The sequence below is a fragment of the Acanthochromis polyacanthus genome, chromosome 22, assembly GCF_021347895.1.
Source record: "Acanthochromis polyacanthus isolate Apoly-LR-REF ecotype Palm Island chromosome 22, KAUST_Apoly_ChrSc, whole genome shotgun sequence".
NCBI classification, from domain to species: domain Eukaryota; kingdom Metazoa; phylum Chordata; class Actinopteri; family Pomacentridae; genus Acanthochromis; species Acanthochromis polyacanthus.
In genome coordinates, this window is record NC_067134.1 from 13122123 (window position 1) to 13138684 (window position 16562).

A 16562-nucleotide genomic window follows, 5' to 3' on the forward strand; every position below is an offset into this window, starting at 1 on the left:
TGGAACCTCCTCCATGCGCTTGAGACTGTGCTGGGCAACACAGCAAAGCTTCTGGTAATGGCACGTATTGATGTGCCATTGTGGAGGAGTTGGACTGCCTCTTCAACCTCTGTAGGGTCCAGGTATCGCCTCATGCTACCAGCAGTGACAGTGACTCTAGCCAAATGCAAAACTATTGAAAAACAGTCAGAAAACACAAGAAGGGAATAAAATGTCAGTGGCCTTCATGTGTAAAACCATTCCTGTTTTGAGGGGTTGTCTCATTGTTACCCCTCTAGTGCACCGGTTGTTAATTTCATGAACACCAAAGCAGCAGAAGCCGACTAAAAACCTCCTCTTTTACTCACTTGACCAGATCAGTATCCCACATGTTTGACTGATTTGATGCAATACTTAGATTAAAAAGTGTTCCTTCAATTTTTTTTGAGCAGTGTATTTGATAAGTTGAAAGCACATTGTTGTTTAATGCATCAGTAAAATGCACACTGACAGAACATTTGTTGTTCACTAAAATGTCTGATCTTGCAGTAAAATATCCACTTGTCGTGACTGCTGTGTTCATTAACTTTTACATCCAAAAGTCTGATAGCAGTTGGTGAAGAAACATAAAAGATGGTGGTCTGCTTTAATACATAAGTTTACACTTCTATCAGACATGCTTACTAACATTTTTTGAAACCATCATAAACCTTCATTGAAAGTCGCAGCTGATGTAGCGTTCACTTATCTTTCGGAAATCATACAACGACATATTGCTGGATATGTTGTATGACACAGGTCATAACTGTTCTGTTTATGCTTGCAAGAAAGGCCAAAAGAGGAACTCCTGTGCACTAATCTGCATAACAGATCAGACAACAAGCACAGTGAGCATATTGAAACTTTCTGGAGTCCAAACTATTACCATCAACTTCTTTTTTCTTTTCCTAATGGGAGAAGCCTTTAAAAAAGTTAAGCTTTCCACGTTTTAAGTTGAAATAATTTCACGACTGTGTTTCCCTCTGTAAGACTCAATCTACTCACAAAATAGTCACATACACACGTGGACAAAATTGTTGGTACCCCTCAGTTAAAGAAGGAAAAACCCACAATTCTCACTGAAATCACTTGAAACTCACAAAAGTAACAATAAATAAAAATTTATTGAAAATTAAATAATCAAAATCAGCCATCACTTTTGAATTGTTGATTAACATAATTATTTAAAAAAACAAACTAATGAAATAGGGCTGGACAAAAATGACGGTACCCATAACTTAATATTTTGTTGCACAACCTTTTGAGGCAATCACTGCAATTAAACGATTTCTGTATTTGTCAATGAGCGTTCTGCAGCTGTCAACAGGTATTTTGGCCCACTCCTCATGAGCAAACAGCTCCAGTTGTCTCAGGTTTGATGGGTGTCTTCTCCAAATGGCATGTTTCAGCTCCTTCCACATATGTTCAATGGGATTCAGATCTGGGCTCATAGAAGGCCACTTTAGAATAGTCCAACGCTTTTCTCTCAGCCATTCTTGGGTGTTTTTGGCTGTGTGTTTTGGATCGTTGTCCTGTTGGAAGACCCATGACCTGCGACTGAGACCAAGCTTTCTGACACTAGGCAGCACATTTCTCTCCAGAATGCCTTGATAGTCTTCAGATTTCATCGTACCTTGCACACTTTCAAGACACCCTGTGCCAGATGCAGCAAAGCAGCCCCAAAACATTACTGAGCCTCCTCCATGTTTCACCGTAGGGACAGTGTTCTTTTCTTCGTATGCTTGGTTTTTGAGTCTATGAACATAGAGTTGATGTGCCTTACCAAAAAGCTCCAGTTTGGTCTCATCTGTCCAAAGGACATTCTCCCAGAAGCTTTGTGGCTTGTCAACATGCATTTTTGCAAATTCTAGTCTGGCTTTTTTATGAGTTTTTTTCAGCAGTGGTGTCCTCCTTGGTCGTCTCCCATGAAGTCCACTTTGGCTCAAACAACGACGAATGGTGCGATCTGACACTGATGTACCTTGGCCTTGGAGTTCACCTTTAATTTCTTTGGAGGTTGCTCTGGGCTCTTTGGATACAATTCCAACGATCCGTCTCTTCAATTTGTCATCAATTTTCCTCTTGCGGCCACGTCCAGGGAGGTTGGCTACTGTCCCGTGGGTCTTGAACTTCTGAATAATATGAGCCACTGTTGTCACAGGAACTTCAAGCTGTTTAGAGATGGTCTTATAGCCTTTACCTTTAAGATGTTTGTCTATCATTTTTTCGGATGTCCTGGGACAATTCTCTCCTTCGCTTTCTGTTGTCCATGTTCAGTGTGGTACACACCTTTTCACCAAACAGCAGGGTGACTACTTGTCTCCCTTTAAATAGGCAGACTGACTGATTATGAGTTTGGAAACACCTGTGATGTCAATTAAATGACACACCTGAGTTAATCATGTCACTCTGGTCAAATAGTTTTCAATCTTTTATAGAGGTACCATCATTTTTGTCCAGGCCTGTTTCATTAGTTTGTTTTTTTAAATAATTATGTTAATCAACAATTCAAAAGTAATGGCTGTTTTTGATTATTTAATTTTCAATAAATTTTTATTTATTGTTACTTTTGTGAGTTTCAAGTGATTTCAGTGAGAATTGTGGGTTTTTCCTTCTTTAACTGAGGGGTACCAACAATTTTGTCCACGTGTGTAAAAGGCTGCAAATTACCCTTTTAATCAAATTATTCCCATTGCGGTTATACTGTAGCTGTAAAACGTGCTTAGTGTGGAGCAGTAAGTCGTGACAGGCGTGTCAGGATTTCATTTTCCTGGCCTGGAGTCAGATGCAGAGGCGTGTAACCTTTTGTCTTCGTGTAGTGTTAAATTTCACTTGGCACTTTGCTGGAGGAGCAGGAGGTCTATTCTGATTTCAGGGCAAACTGGGTCACTACAGCGTGTTCTGTATAATTTAACAAATCAGACGGGGAGGCGAGGGAATTACAGTTCTGCTCCCAGTGTGTAGAGCTGAAACTGTGGGGGCAATTTTGGGAAGCTTGTCTTTTATTTATTAACCTGACAGCCGAGTCGAGTCTTATCTTTGAGATTTAAGATTTAACATGATCAAACCTAGATAGTTCATGTTAAATTAAAGCACCTACCTGGCATTTTCAGTTTGTCCAAATCTTCTTCTAAGTCCAGTAGTTTTGCTTATCCACAAAGGAGATCAGGAATATTCTACACTTGTATGCAAAACGTAGGCAGTTTCATAGGGACGGTAAATCACGAGGGCCAGATGACAGTCGCATCTTGGCACCATGTGATACTGGATCTGTTCCTGAATGCTGCACGGCTGTATCTGTGATCTCATTCTATTTCAGAGCAGAGTAAAGAGTGGAGCAGAGGCCCACTGTTTATTTCTGCTCATCTGTTTGCTCAACTGGTCATTCAACTAGTGGAGAGGGAGCTTCTCCAAATGTTGTGCAACAGAGTTAACCTTCACTGCCTGCTCTCCTGCCCTTCTGCTGATATGCTCACTCACTGAGTTAACTTTCATTTTCTACGTGTCAGTGGTCAGCGAGTAACTGCTCTATAGTATATGGATCGTTCCAGAATTGGAGGACATTTGGGCTTCAAATTTTTTTGAAAAATAGACCTTCTCTTTTACAATTTTCTGCCACATATTCCTTAATAATAGGTAATAAACTATCAAAGTCTTCATCAGCTCAGCTTACACATCAGTGGTACCATTTTTATTCCATGTTTTATTCGTGGTTTGCTAACCCTGTTCTAATTACAGTAACATGGTTGCTAATCTGTGCTAATGTTAGCCTTTTCTCAGAAGTAAAAGCTAGATATTTAGCTAGCTGGACAAAGAGGATAAACTTAGTGATGGAAAAAGAAAAGGAAAAAGTCAAAAGAATTTGTCTTTTCATGATTATATGGATAACAGGGTTGAAGAGCAAGACAGTCAATTAAGGCTGACAATGTCACGAGAATCCGAAAAATAGAAGAGAGGATATATCTTTGCTCTACCAATTCATTTGGAAAACTGTTTGATGGTGTTAAATCCAGTGTGTCGTGTAATTCACTGTTTTCTTCTTCTTCTACCTATGAAAAAGGTAGTGTCTACAGATACGGACTGTAGCCGTCTGTAGCCTGTGGGCTACGGATACGGCACTTTCCATTTGCCAGACAGATACGGACCCGTACGTGAGTCTGGCTAGTCAAGAAGCTGCTAACCACTGCAAACTGTTGAAAGGTAAGCAAAGGTTAAGGTTAGGGTTAGTGTTAGGGTTAGGTTTAGGGTCCGTAACTGTAGTACCGATGCTAGGGTCCGTACCTCCAGCGTCTACCGGGAGTCACGTGACCAGATCTCGCGTATCTGATTGGCAAATGGCAAGTGCCGTATCCGTAGTCCACAGGCTACGGGTACGGGTCCGTACCTCTAGCAACAACCTATGAAAAAGGTTATACTAACAGGGTTTTTGTGCTACACATGTTCCATGTATAACAATTATTATTTACAATATTATGTTGATTAAAAAAGATAAGAGGGTTTGGGTTAAAACATACCGATTAAAATGCTAAACATAAAGTTGTTTCCTGCATTGCTAATATGACAAGCTCCATCTGAAGAAAAGTTTTTTTTCTTATGTTGGTGTTTTTTTTTGTAATTTTAATTATTTTTTTGGTGATGACAGAAAGGACAAAACACAGATAAACTGTACAACATCTCTTTATTGAAAACATGTACACACTTTAAGGCCACTCACAAAAGTAACATTCATTGAATCATCAGACGTAACAGACCTCCATGATGCTTGTAAAACTGAAACGAGTTTGAATATAAAAATCTCCCGCAAAATACACTTCAAACAGAGATTGTGATTGTCGATACTGAAAAAGCTCAAAAGCATCAGGCTTACTGCTAAGGTTAGCAGGCATCTATACACATTATACTCAAGTATTTACAGCTCACAAGGATGCAACAATGTTTAACATCATTTTCCAACCAGAATCCCCTGATGTGAAACAGCTCTGATTTGATGCTACCTCGTTTGCTCATTTATGACACAAATAAACTGATGACACTTTGCAAAATCAGATGAAAAAAAAATAGCTGTAGACAAAAGTGTGTAAAGAAAAGAAGCTGGGTAATAAAACTGACACAACCTGCCAAAACTCCACATCTTTTCTGATAATTTTCACCTTTAAAACCTTATTTTCTGCAGTAGAAACATATACTAATGTCAGTGTTGTGAAATAATTTGCTTCTAGGAAAATTCATTTTGTTGTAAGCATTTTCCAGAATCACTTGTCTGAAAGCTGCATTGATTGCTTTTTGGCCTCTAGAGGGCAGTATAAACAGCATTTAACCAGCATTGAAAAATGCTGACGTTTTAACCATCGAGCAACATGAGTGTCCAGCTGGAGTAATGCTTGTGTCAAGCTAAAAAAATTCACTCCTGAGACAAACATAGGGCTTTCTAGCTGTTTGTGCGTAGTAAAATTACAACAATGAGCCTAAAGATTCTCTGATTGTTCACATTACACATGTGACACACTGTAAAAGTTTTAAAAATAAGATTTTAAGGGCGTAAATGATAGACAAAAACATTTTTTTGCAGTGCACCAACTTAGGATGAAGCTCCAACATAACGACAAACAGCGGATGTTACATGTTTAGATGTGGTACAAAAGATCCTCAACAATCTCACACACAAATACACGTCACTAAACTGTGTACATTTATTGGACGTACACATGTAGTCCTTTATGTTTCATAAAAACCATCTAGTCACATAATAATCAGCATTTTATATTACAAAGCTCCTTCTGCTGGATTCATATCCAGTTACATGACGATGACACTGAGACACATTTGTGCTTTGATGTAATTTAAATTCGAAACTGTTACATCAACAGACATCGAGAGACTTGTATTTTAACATGCTTAGAAAAATGTTGAATTCATGTCATACTCATGCTCTGCTGCATGTTTGTCTGCTCTAGGCAAGTTTTGCTTCACTAATTCCTTCTAATTGTCCTTTTTGAAATTACCGTTAAGCTTCAGCCTGTGAAATCCAAAGCTTCCTGAACATAGACTGTATAGAAAAGATGCTGAAAAGTGAAGCTAATTTTTAAGTGTCTTAAACCTGCATTCTTTCTAACAGCCAGCAGGGGGCGCAAACACTTCAGCGAAAAGTATTTCTGAAAGCATTTAAGGCGAGAAATAAGTTGTGCAGTAGCTGAATCTGTCCTCGTTTTATTTCACCGACAGCTAGTTTAGATGTTTGAGGACAGTTTCACGATGCGTGGAATGTCCGCACGCCGGAGTCCAGTGTACTTTATGCAAATAAGCTGCGGCCCGCAGAGGGTAAACACACCAGATCGCAGCTGGAAATGCCATGCATGTAGCACGCTGGCCCGGCTGCGGTGCGGTTTTACCTATGATCCAGTGGGTTTACTTGGAGAGAGCTGCAGCTTATTTGCATAAAATAGACTGGACTTCTACTTTATGCAAATTCGATGCGGGGTGCGGAGATTCCACGCATCGTGAAGCTGTCCTCAAACATCTAAACCAGCCGTCGTGAACTAAAACGAGGACAGATTCAGCTGCTGCACAGCTTATTTCTCACCTCAAATGCTTTCAGAAACACTTTTCACTGAAGTGTTTTCGAAATAAAAGGGAAAGTTTGCAGCCGAGCCAGACCGTCAAGCTGAAAGCTTGGTCACATGACCACGTAGCAGCCAATGACAATGTTGTGGTCCACTCGCCATCCATGCGATTTTCAGATGTGGTGCGTTGCTGTGCGTGAAAATCACATCCAGTGGACACGCGGCTTAAGATGGTGGTGACTAAATTCCAAACTTACGGCTTCAAAACAGTAGTCCATGAGCTAACTTGTGACATAACATCCAACTTGTAGATATTTGCTCCTGACATACTTTTCACATTAAAAGCCTTCCAGAAGCTAAAAGGATTTACTCTGTTCCTGGCAGGCTTTGAATTTGAAATACCGGCAGGAAGCTCTGAGTAAATTTGATGGTGACACATTGTAGCAGAGTGGTCAGTATGGCATGACATTATTTAAAAATCTAATTTTATTGGAGAATTTTTTTATTTTTTCTTTGCTATGTGGGCAAACCAAACGTTAACAGTGAAGGTGCTAAAGGTAATATTCTACATCCTTTCAGAGGCCAACAAATTAAAATATTTATAGTTTGTTTGATCCTTCTTCAATCCGTATTCAAAGCTTTAAATTACATTACAGAAAAGATGCCTTATTTCAGTTGTATGACCCCAAACATGTATGTTAAATTAAACACGTGTATTACTATAGAGCAAGACGTAAAGAAAGACAACCTATTGTACTCATGTATGCAGTAGTTACACAGCCAAAGCACACAAACACAAAACCGCAATGTTTAAATCATCACGCACCTGCTCTGACAAGTTGATTTTGTTCAAAGTGTATGAAAAAATAAATGATAGACGACTAGTTGTGTTTTCAGTTTTAAAGTCTGGTTCAATTTGTGTTCATGGTTTCAACTGCACAAAGTCTCATTGTGTGAACCAAATGATCCACTTGATTGTAAGTTGAACAAAGTTCTCGTTGCAACAGTGAAGAGGTCATCTAGTTTGTACGGAGCAGGTTGCTGAAAACTGCAATAAAACAGAGCAGCAAAGTTAAATTCACTACCTGCGTTTCACCACCAGAGGTCAGGCTACACACAGAGTTCTGTTTGGTTACAAATTCTTTTACATTCATTTTGGGTCTGCTTTTGTTCTGTATATAATAAAAAATATCTTTAATTTATCACAAGCATCATTTTCCACCTTTAGAGTGGATCTAAATGCTGATAAATATCTGGACCATCTACAGTTTCCAACATGTACTCACAAAAAAAAAAGAAGCTTAACAAGCAGCACTGAAAGATACAAGAACTTCTTGCAGCATTTCTGCCAATGTTTTTGCGTATGTTGAAGCCATGGAGTATTGGCTTCATTAGCAACCAGTTAACTTTTTCCGATTAACAAGTGAACTGAAGCCAAATCTGATTCAGTGTTGAAAGCTAACACTGTGCAAGTGACAATGTGTGAAGTGTATGAGTAGATAGCATGTCAAAGTAAATGTATTTGAATAGGTCGAGTGCGTTAACCCACTGGTATAAATAGCTTTTAAGAATCTGCAAAATGACAGAATTCATCAGAGCAAGAATCGGATTTTAAACTTACTCATCTGCAAAGCGCCATTCTGTCGGAAAACTTAATATTGTGCCATTTTGTCAAAGTCGCTTTTTTATACAGATTTCTGTTTAGAATTTGCCAGAAGTCTGTTTGCATTTCAATTTGTGGCAATTAGATTCAGTAAAAAACAAAAAGCAAACAAAAAAAACACTTCTCCTTATCGTGAAACTCAGCTGAGATCAAAAGTCACATGACAAAATTTGGGAACATTTTGCCTAAACTGGGCTGAACTGCAGGCCGTGTCCATGCAGTCTGGAAAATGACCTGGCATATAGAATTTTTATGTCTCAGTAGTGGGAACAAGTGGGAAAAATGGTCATTTTTGAGTTGTCTCTACTTCTAGCCATGGTTGTGCTGTTTCCATAGAGGTGTGGGGCTTTATGTTGCAGGGAAAAATGAATCATCAGGTTAAGAGTATTAATAACGCAACAAAGAAACTTACCTTGAGGATCCGAGTTAGTACCATGGTGGCCTTTGCCGCTCTCTGGATCTGCCCCTGAACGATTAATATTTTAATCAGAATGATCCCTTAGACAACATTTGCAATCCTCACAGCCAAATTAAGTAAAGGTCACTGACCTCCCTGTAGCTTAAAGCACAGTTTCTTCTTCTGGTAAGCAAAGTAACTGGACGCTGCTCCCAGCAGAGCAACTCCTATGGCACTGGCGATTCCTGCAATCTGTCCAGACCCAGCTTCAGCTGCAAGGAGGGGAAAAAACACGTTACATTCACTTCTGATCACATTTATTCATGTAGTTTAATAGTGTAAACAAATATGTGTCTGTAGAAGCTGACAGCACTTTTTGTCATTGTAATCAATCAGCAAGAAACATTTGTTATTGCAATGAGATAAGATTTGAGAACACAAATTATTACAACGCCAAATATTCCAACTTATAAGTACGTTAAAGCATCAGCTCGCTGAGCTATCCTCACACACTTAGCTTGGAAGCTAACTGTTTGTTTTGCTAACAAGCCACTCGGCCAAGACGGCAGCAGCATAGGCACGTAAAAATAATAAGCAGCAGTTAAAATTAACAACACGAAAACTTGCTGACATATAAGACTTGCACACAGACAAGGTAATAATTTCACCAGAGCTTAAAACTCATTCAGTGTAACAAGGGTTTGAAGTTGAAGTTGAGATTGCAATTCACTCCAAGCATTAGGTAGCGAAAAGCTAAAGGCTTCCTTGTCCAGTTCAAATCGTACTTTGGGGATGACAAACTGCAGAGTATCAATAGATCAGAGATTGTGACTTCAGTGTTTTCTTGTTACGAGACAAGACAAACAGGAAGGAACAATACCCAGAATGGTTCTGTAAATAAAAACATACTGAGTGTGTTAAGTGCCTGGGGTCCAGTTAACTTTAGAAGAGAGCACACAATGATGAGTAAGGGGACCACATTAGATAATGTAATGGTCAGTGCCCCATGGTACACACTATCCAGCGTGCTAAGACAATCAGCAAGAAGCCTTCATATACAACACATCTCCATAGTCAACAACTGGCAAAAGGGTTGATTCCACCAATTTCTGTTTCACACAAAAAGAAAAGCATGAGTTGTTTCTGTCGTAAAATCCTAAGATGAGTTTCAGTTTTTCTACCATATACTGAATGGTATATGGCTGTCAAATTAAAATCCTTGATATTTAAAAGTAGCTACCAACTCAATTTGTTGACAATTTCTTGTTAATTTTTTTCCAGACAGTGTTGATCTTTTAGTTTTTGAGCATACATTTGGTTTGATCTGCATTTAAAACAAGCTGCAGATGACACTCTGTCAAAAGGAAGTTGTAAGCATATAGCTTACTTTGCAAATAGTTACTGCAAATTTTACACAACTTTGTTCTTTTGACAGATATGAATGAAATTATTTCAAAGAAGACTAACGTGGCAAATGTTTGGTAGATTCTTGCATCTGACTGATTGGTAAAAACAATGTAATCAGTTATGTTATCAAGTCACACTCTCAGTGACTTCAAGAGGAAATCTGAAGATAAGCAATAATAATGTAATCGGTTTTCTACTAATCTTAATGGCATTCTTGAGAACAATACTTTGATAACACACTGCCTGTCCAAAGGAAAAGTCGCCACCTAGAGTTAACTAAACAAATAGATAAGAGCCTTCCATTGCATTACTGCAGTGATGAATATGTTTCAGCTGCAACAACTTTAAAATTTAAACCTAGCTGATGCAGTGAGGAGCTTCTCATTTCTCAAACAACCATGTTGGAAGACATATCCTGTGGTCATAGAAAGGATGCTCATCTGTCTCAGGAGGGTCAAATTACTGGCCTGCATCAAACAAACAAGTCAGGAGATTTGTGAAACTAGTTGAGAACCGTCCAACGCATTATTAAAATCTGAAAGACAGTAGTGAACCATCATCTTCGAGGAACCAATGTGGCTGGAACAAACTCTTAGATGATCGTGGGAAATCAAAAGCAGAACTCACGGCTATGTTTAATAGTGAAAGAAAGAGCATTTCCACATGCGCAATGCAAAGGGAACTCAAAGTATTGGGACTAAACAGCTGTGTAGCTCTAAGAAAAACCACCAATCAGTGAGGCTAAATGGAAAAAAGGCTTCAATTTAGCTAGAATTCAGTTTGCAATGGAGCATAAAGATTGGACTCTGGAGCAATGGAAGAAGGTCATGTGGTCTGATGAGTGCAGATTTATTCTGTTCCAAAGTGATGAAGTGATGAGCGCATCAGAGTAAGAGGAGAGGCAGATGAAGTGATGCACTCATCATGGCTAGTGCCTACAAGCTTGTGGGGGTTAGGGTTATGATCTGGGGTTGGTCAGGTTCAGCAACGATATGTTCACAAAGAATGAGGTCAGCTCACTACCTGAATATACTGAATGACCAGGTCTTTCCATCAATGGAGTTTTCTTCCCTGATGGCATTGCCATATTCCGAGGTGACAATGAAAGGATTCGTGGGGTGCACATTGTGAATGAGTGGATCAGGGAGCATGAGATGGATTGACCTCCAGAGAGTCCAGATCTCAGCCCCACTGAGAAGCTCTGGGATGTGCTGGAGAAGACTTTGAGAAGTGGTCCGACTCTCCCATCAACAGTATAAGATCTTGGTAGAAAATGAATGCAACTCTGGACAGAAATAAATGCTGCGATATTGCTGCAGTTTATCGAAACAATGCCACAGTGAATGTGTGCCATACTCAAAGCTAAAAGCAGTCCAACAAAATATTAGACTGTTTCTTTTAGTTGGGCAGTGCAGCTTGTGGAAGTTGTCACACCCCCAATTCTCCACAAGGTGGCAGCCAATACCTTTCAATGCCAGAACCTACTAGAACTGGGGGAATAAAAGTCTCCAGGACACAGAGGAAGAAAAAACTAGAGTAGAAAAGTTGTAAAAACACGAGCAAAACCTTAGTAACACAAAGACAAATCAGCTATGCATAAACCAGAACAGTGAATAGAGGAGAACAAGTCCAAGTTGCATGAAAAGTGAATAGGAACACACCCAAGCTCCAGGGCAGGGCGTAGCACCGAGGCAACACCAGGCGTGAACTAACCGTGATGTCACCCGTTGGTTTCAACGCCGAGAAAATGAAGCCTGGATTTTGCTATATCTTGGTCGCCATTTTGGATTTTTTGGAGCCAGTGACGCAAAAAGCGTCATCAAACAGGCCGGACCGGAGAGCAACTCGGGGCAGGATCAGTCTATGGGCAGGCCAGACTGAAGCCAGACTGCTGAAAGCCTCGCCCTAAAGGATCTGTCAATCATTCCAGACAAGACTGTCTATCAAGTATAGCCACGCCCCCTGGCTCCGCCAACTTTAACGATTTATTTAAAATTCAGTATTGATTTATTTTAAGATCGGCCACCTGATCTCTCATTTTGACCATGAAAACTAACGGGAAAAAAATCCTGAGCTGTAGAAAATCAGTATCAAATTTTATTTTTTCCAAAAATGAATTGGGGTCTATGGAGCAAAAGCTTTTTGGAGCCAACCCTAGCGGACGGCGTGATATTGCAAGTTTTTGACACTTCCGGGTGGGCTTCATTTTTGGAGCCAGATGCTACGTCCATCTTTATATGCAGTCTATGGGCAACACACACTGAAACACTCACTGTGCATGAACACTAAGCCCGGCTCTTCGGTGGACTGGCACAGCTTTAAAGCCGCAGTGAGTCATGAGAGGAGTGTCTTGTGATGTGCTAAAACAGGGAGTTGCCCGAACATTAAAAAACAAAACAGATGCATGAAAGACAAATCATGGCAGCCTACAGCGTGACTTACTGCTGGGAAATGCTGCATGTGGACGCCAACAACTTTTGCTCTTTCCCCGCTGAACACCCGAAGGGTTACGTTCTGCTGCTATTAGAATCATGATTAAAACCAGGAGGGTAAATAAATGTGGCCACACACACCTTTCAAATTCTTGATTTCACTCCTTAACAGTGGTGTGCAAGTAGAAGTTTTGCAGGATTTGTTTCAGAAAAAAACTATTTTTAGTCATTAAAATATGCTATAAAATTCAGAGTACATACATACGGTACATTCTTATTTATCAAGATGTTAGAATTCATGGGGGTACTTAACAATAAAGAAAATCCTACATGTTTTTCCTTTAACACTAGGAGTCAGATTAGTCTATTGTTGCAAGAAATGTCAATTATTTCATAATATGAACAAAAAAGGTCCTAAAAAGTGTATTAAATGGTATCTAGTTATAACACATTCTTAAAGCAGCTGATTTTACACTTGTTATCAAATAATACCACTGTTTTGCTACAACTGATTCTTCATATGATTTCGTTACATGACACATCTTTGTTTTCTCTTATTGTTACTACAGTGTGGTTTTATTACTGTAAAGTGTTTATATTGCATATGCTTAATATATACAGTATTAGAAACTTTACATGTTAAATAGACATTTTTATACATATTTAAAATGTTATTTTTATGGCTGTATTTCTAGGATATACGATACATATTTCTATATGTAGTATTGTAAAGTTTATATTTCATTTAGCCGTTACTTTTCCGTGTTGTTTTAATCTCTACTTTTATTTTTCTTTGATGTGTTTTCTTGAAAAGTTTCCTAATGTTCTCTTACTTCTTTTTTTTCAATGATTTTTTCCCTCCAAAATTACTTATATTTATGAAAACATTGTGAGGTTCAAAGCTACAGTGCAAGAAAACACGATTAATCCATTCCTGCTCGGAGTGAACTTTCGCATTTTATAGAATCAGCAGCATAAAAAGTAATTAAAAATAGAACTAGCATACTAACAAAAGTGTTTGAAGATAATTATGATGGGATTACAATGATTTTCCCAATTAATTCGCCGTTTTTTTGCCCATTAAAGGTCAAAAAATGTTGACACAACCCAAATATATTCAGTTTACCATCATAGAGAAGCAAAGTAACCGGAAACTATTTAAATTTTAGAAGCGGGGATCAGAATATTTTGGCATTAAACTGGACTGTCATGGATGATACCTCAAACAAATTGTAGATAAAACTCTGATATTCCACAGTCTTGTTTTATTTATTGTGCTTCACACCTCGCATGGCTGTCTTACAATGAATGCAAAAAAACAACAAAGAACCCACGAAAAAGAAACACGTTGCCAGTTACCAAAGAGAACACAAAGAAGCATTCAGAAGCTACAGAGTGCCCAGAGGGGAAAACCCCATCATCTGATCAAATAAACGTTTCTCCACAGACAGTAGGATGATAAGAAATGAGCAAAAAAACAAAACAAACAACAAGAAAAGGAAAAAAAGTCTTTAAAAGTTGCACCTCTCCAGAGTGTTCGAATGCTGGCTATGCTAAGAATGTGTGTACATGCTGCTGAGCTGACATGCACAGGCAGAAACCAGGTGTGTCCTCGCACTCGAACAATGAGTTTGCTTTCCGTAGACACAAACATGATGCCACAATCTGCCGCCAACAGTGTGGTTGAAAGAAAAAGCCCCGACATGTGAGCATTTGCTGAGCGGATTGAGATTCGGACACTTCCATTTCCTTTCGTATTGTATTTGCAGATAAACAACATCATCCCGCAAGCATGAACAACAATAAATCCACAAGGAAGGTAACATGAGTTCAAATGCACAAATGAGTCCTGGCACATCATGTTCATTACATCTGGGTGGTGAGTTTTAAAAAAGGAATGTATGCACACACCCAAGTACAAGGTGTGTGTTGAACTTCACGTGGCGATGCAGCGGTGACAAATTTTAAGTCTACATTAATACATTTCTACACCGCAGAGGTCAAAGAACTGACTGTTTTCTTGGTTTCAATGTCAACTTCAACAACAACTTGCAACATAAGTGAGCTACTGTCGGCTAAGGAACACATAAAGCCAGAGGAGGATAAGAAAATAGGTCAAAGACTCACTCTTGTACCCAAATTTGCAAAGACACTTCACTATTCCCAACAGTAGCAGTAACTTGAAGGGCATTTACGGGGGAAAGCAAGTGCCTGTGTGGGTGTTCCCTGCGTGATCGGGTTTCCGCCCACACTGCAAAGGCATGCAGGTTAGGTTAACTAGCAGGATTAAATTGCCCACAGGTGTGAAAGCGAGAATGAATGGTTTCCATTTATCAGCTGTGTAGGTGAGTGGTGGTCTGTGCAGGATCTACCCCTACTTCTCAGACCTCATAAACAGCAGCCTTCATGAGATTCCAACACCAGAATGTTCATATTGTTCAGACAGGACAATTTAGAAAACGTGTGGATCCGCCCTAACCTCATACATCACCTGTCCAAAAAAAAAAAGCCGCCACCTGGATTTAACTAAGCAAATAGGTAAGAGCCTTCCATTGGATAATTACTGCAGTGATGAATACGTTTCAGCTGGCAACAATTTATTCAACCCTAGCTGATGCAGGGAGGAGCTTCTCATTTCTTACACAACCATGTCAGAAGACATATCCTATGGTCATGGAATGGACGATAATCTGTGTCACACGGATCAAATTATAGGCCTGCATCAAGCAAAGAAAACAAGAAGATTTCTGAAACTACTAAAATCACATTATTAAAACTTGGCAGTGTATTTGATGGGTTAGATGAGTTAACACGACAGAAAGTTTGTGATTCCAGTAAAAAATAGCTTAAACTGCACATTTACGACGTGACATGAAGTCACATCTCCCCGACAAACCAACCCCCTAATTTCCTTTTATACTTTGCTTCTTAAAAGTAAATCAAAACTTCAAGAATAAGTCAACAACAGGGCATCATTTCTGGTGTTTTGGGTGGTCAGAAACTATACTTACATTAAATATATTCTGGGATCCATTTTCACCAGATTGCAAGCATAAAAACTGAAACTCCACATTTGCAACACAAACTTTAGCAGGCGAGAGGCCTCGATTTGCACTTACATCTACAATTTGTGATGCAATTTTGCACCTTGCTTTGTGCTCACAAGTCATGTTCTGCATTTTCTACCAGTAAAGTCACTTGTGCTCAATGGCAGAAATATAACTCCTCATATTTTAACGCAAAATACAAGATTAAGCCAAGACACATACTCCCAATAGTTAGCAACATGTTTGCTAAAAGACACGTAAACTCTGCGATTACTCTTACTCAAACATACACAATTATTTTGTTTTTCACAAGACAATAAGATTTTGCTTTTATGACACCTGTCGGGGGCATAAATGTTTTCTTTATATCAAATCTTTCGGCTGTAAAAAGCCAGAATAACACATGTCACATGTATAAATTGACCTGTTTCATGAATGAGGTCCTTTCTTTTCTTGATACCCATCCGGACATTTAAACATTTCCTTTCTTGACACGTGTCGGGTGAATGTATGTTTCATTTTCATGACACCAATCAACATAGAAATAAAAAAACCCGCAATTTCTCTGATTCCTGATTTTCAAACAGCCTAGTATTTAACTTTTTTCAAGACTGATCCATCAAACATAGTACCAAACATCTGTAAACCAGTGATTGTGCAAACTGAGGAAAATCGGATCACAAACGGACTCATGGCATGGCATTCAGCAGATCCATGGCCCTCTGTAACAGAGGCGTTATGACTTTCTTTAAATTGGACATCCACATATAGAATTCCTCTGGCATGTTAGCATTTAGCATCTTCAGGATTTGGCCCCACGGAAGGTCTGGATCTGCAACGACACACAATCGAAGCAGGGTTTAGCCAGAGAAACCAGACCAGGGGTACCAATGTGACGAAGATACCAGTAAAACACTCAGGCCCACTGTCCAATAATCCTCAAAACCTACTCTGTCGGCTGAAATGCAACTAACTGATCAAACTACTGAAGACTTAGGAATCCAATTGGCAATTCCCATGTCAGAGTCTGACAATATA

General features: G+C 39.2%; 2 protein-coding genes across 3 annotated transcripts in view; both read right to left on the bottom strand.

The window, feature by feature from the left end:
- gyg2 (glycogenin 2) overlaps positions 1-3355 on the bottom strand; it is a 30045-nt gene extending 26690 nt beyond the window's left edge. Inside the window, exon 1 of the mRNA XM_051943091.1 lies at positions 3115-3355. Within this exon, the coding sequence (XP_051799051.1) occupies positions 3115-3125 (11 nt within the window). The 5' untranslated portion in view covers positions 3126-3355. The remainder of the gene's footprint in view (positions 1-3114) is intronic.
- A 1324-nt stretch (positions 3356-4679) lies between these two features.
- cd99 (CD99 molecule) overlaps positions 4680-16562 on the bottom strand; it is a 28760-nt gene continuing 16877 nt past the window's right edge. Inside the window, exons 10-12 of one of the 2 annotated variants that reach the window (XM_051943448.1) lie at positions 8791-8910; positions 8654-8707; positions 4680-7626 (exon numbers count right to left, since the gene is read on the bottom strand). In XM_051943448.1, coding sequence (XP_051799408.1) covers positions 7598-7626; positions 8654-8707; positions 8791-8910 — 203 coding nt within the window. In that variant the 3' untranslated portion in view covers positions 4680-7597. Of the gene's footprint in view, positions 7627-8653; positions 8708-8790; positions 8911-13727; positions 16357-16562 lie in introns of those variants that run through there. The other variant, XM_051943449.1, reaches the window with a different exon arrangement.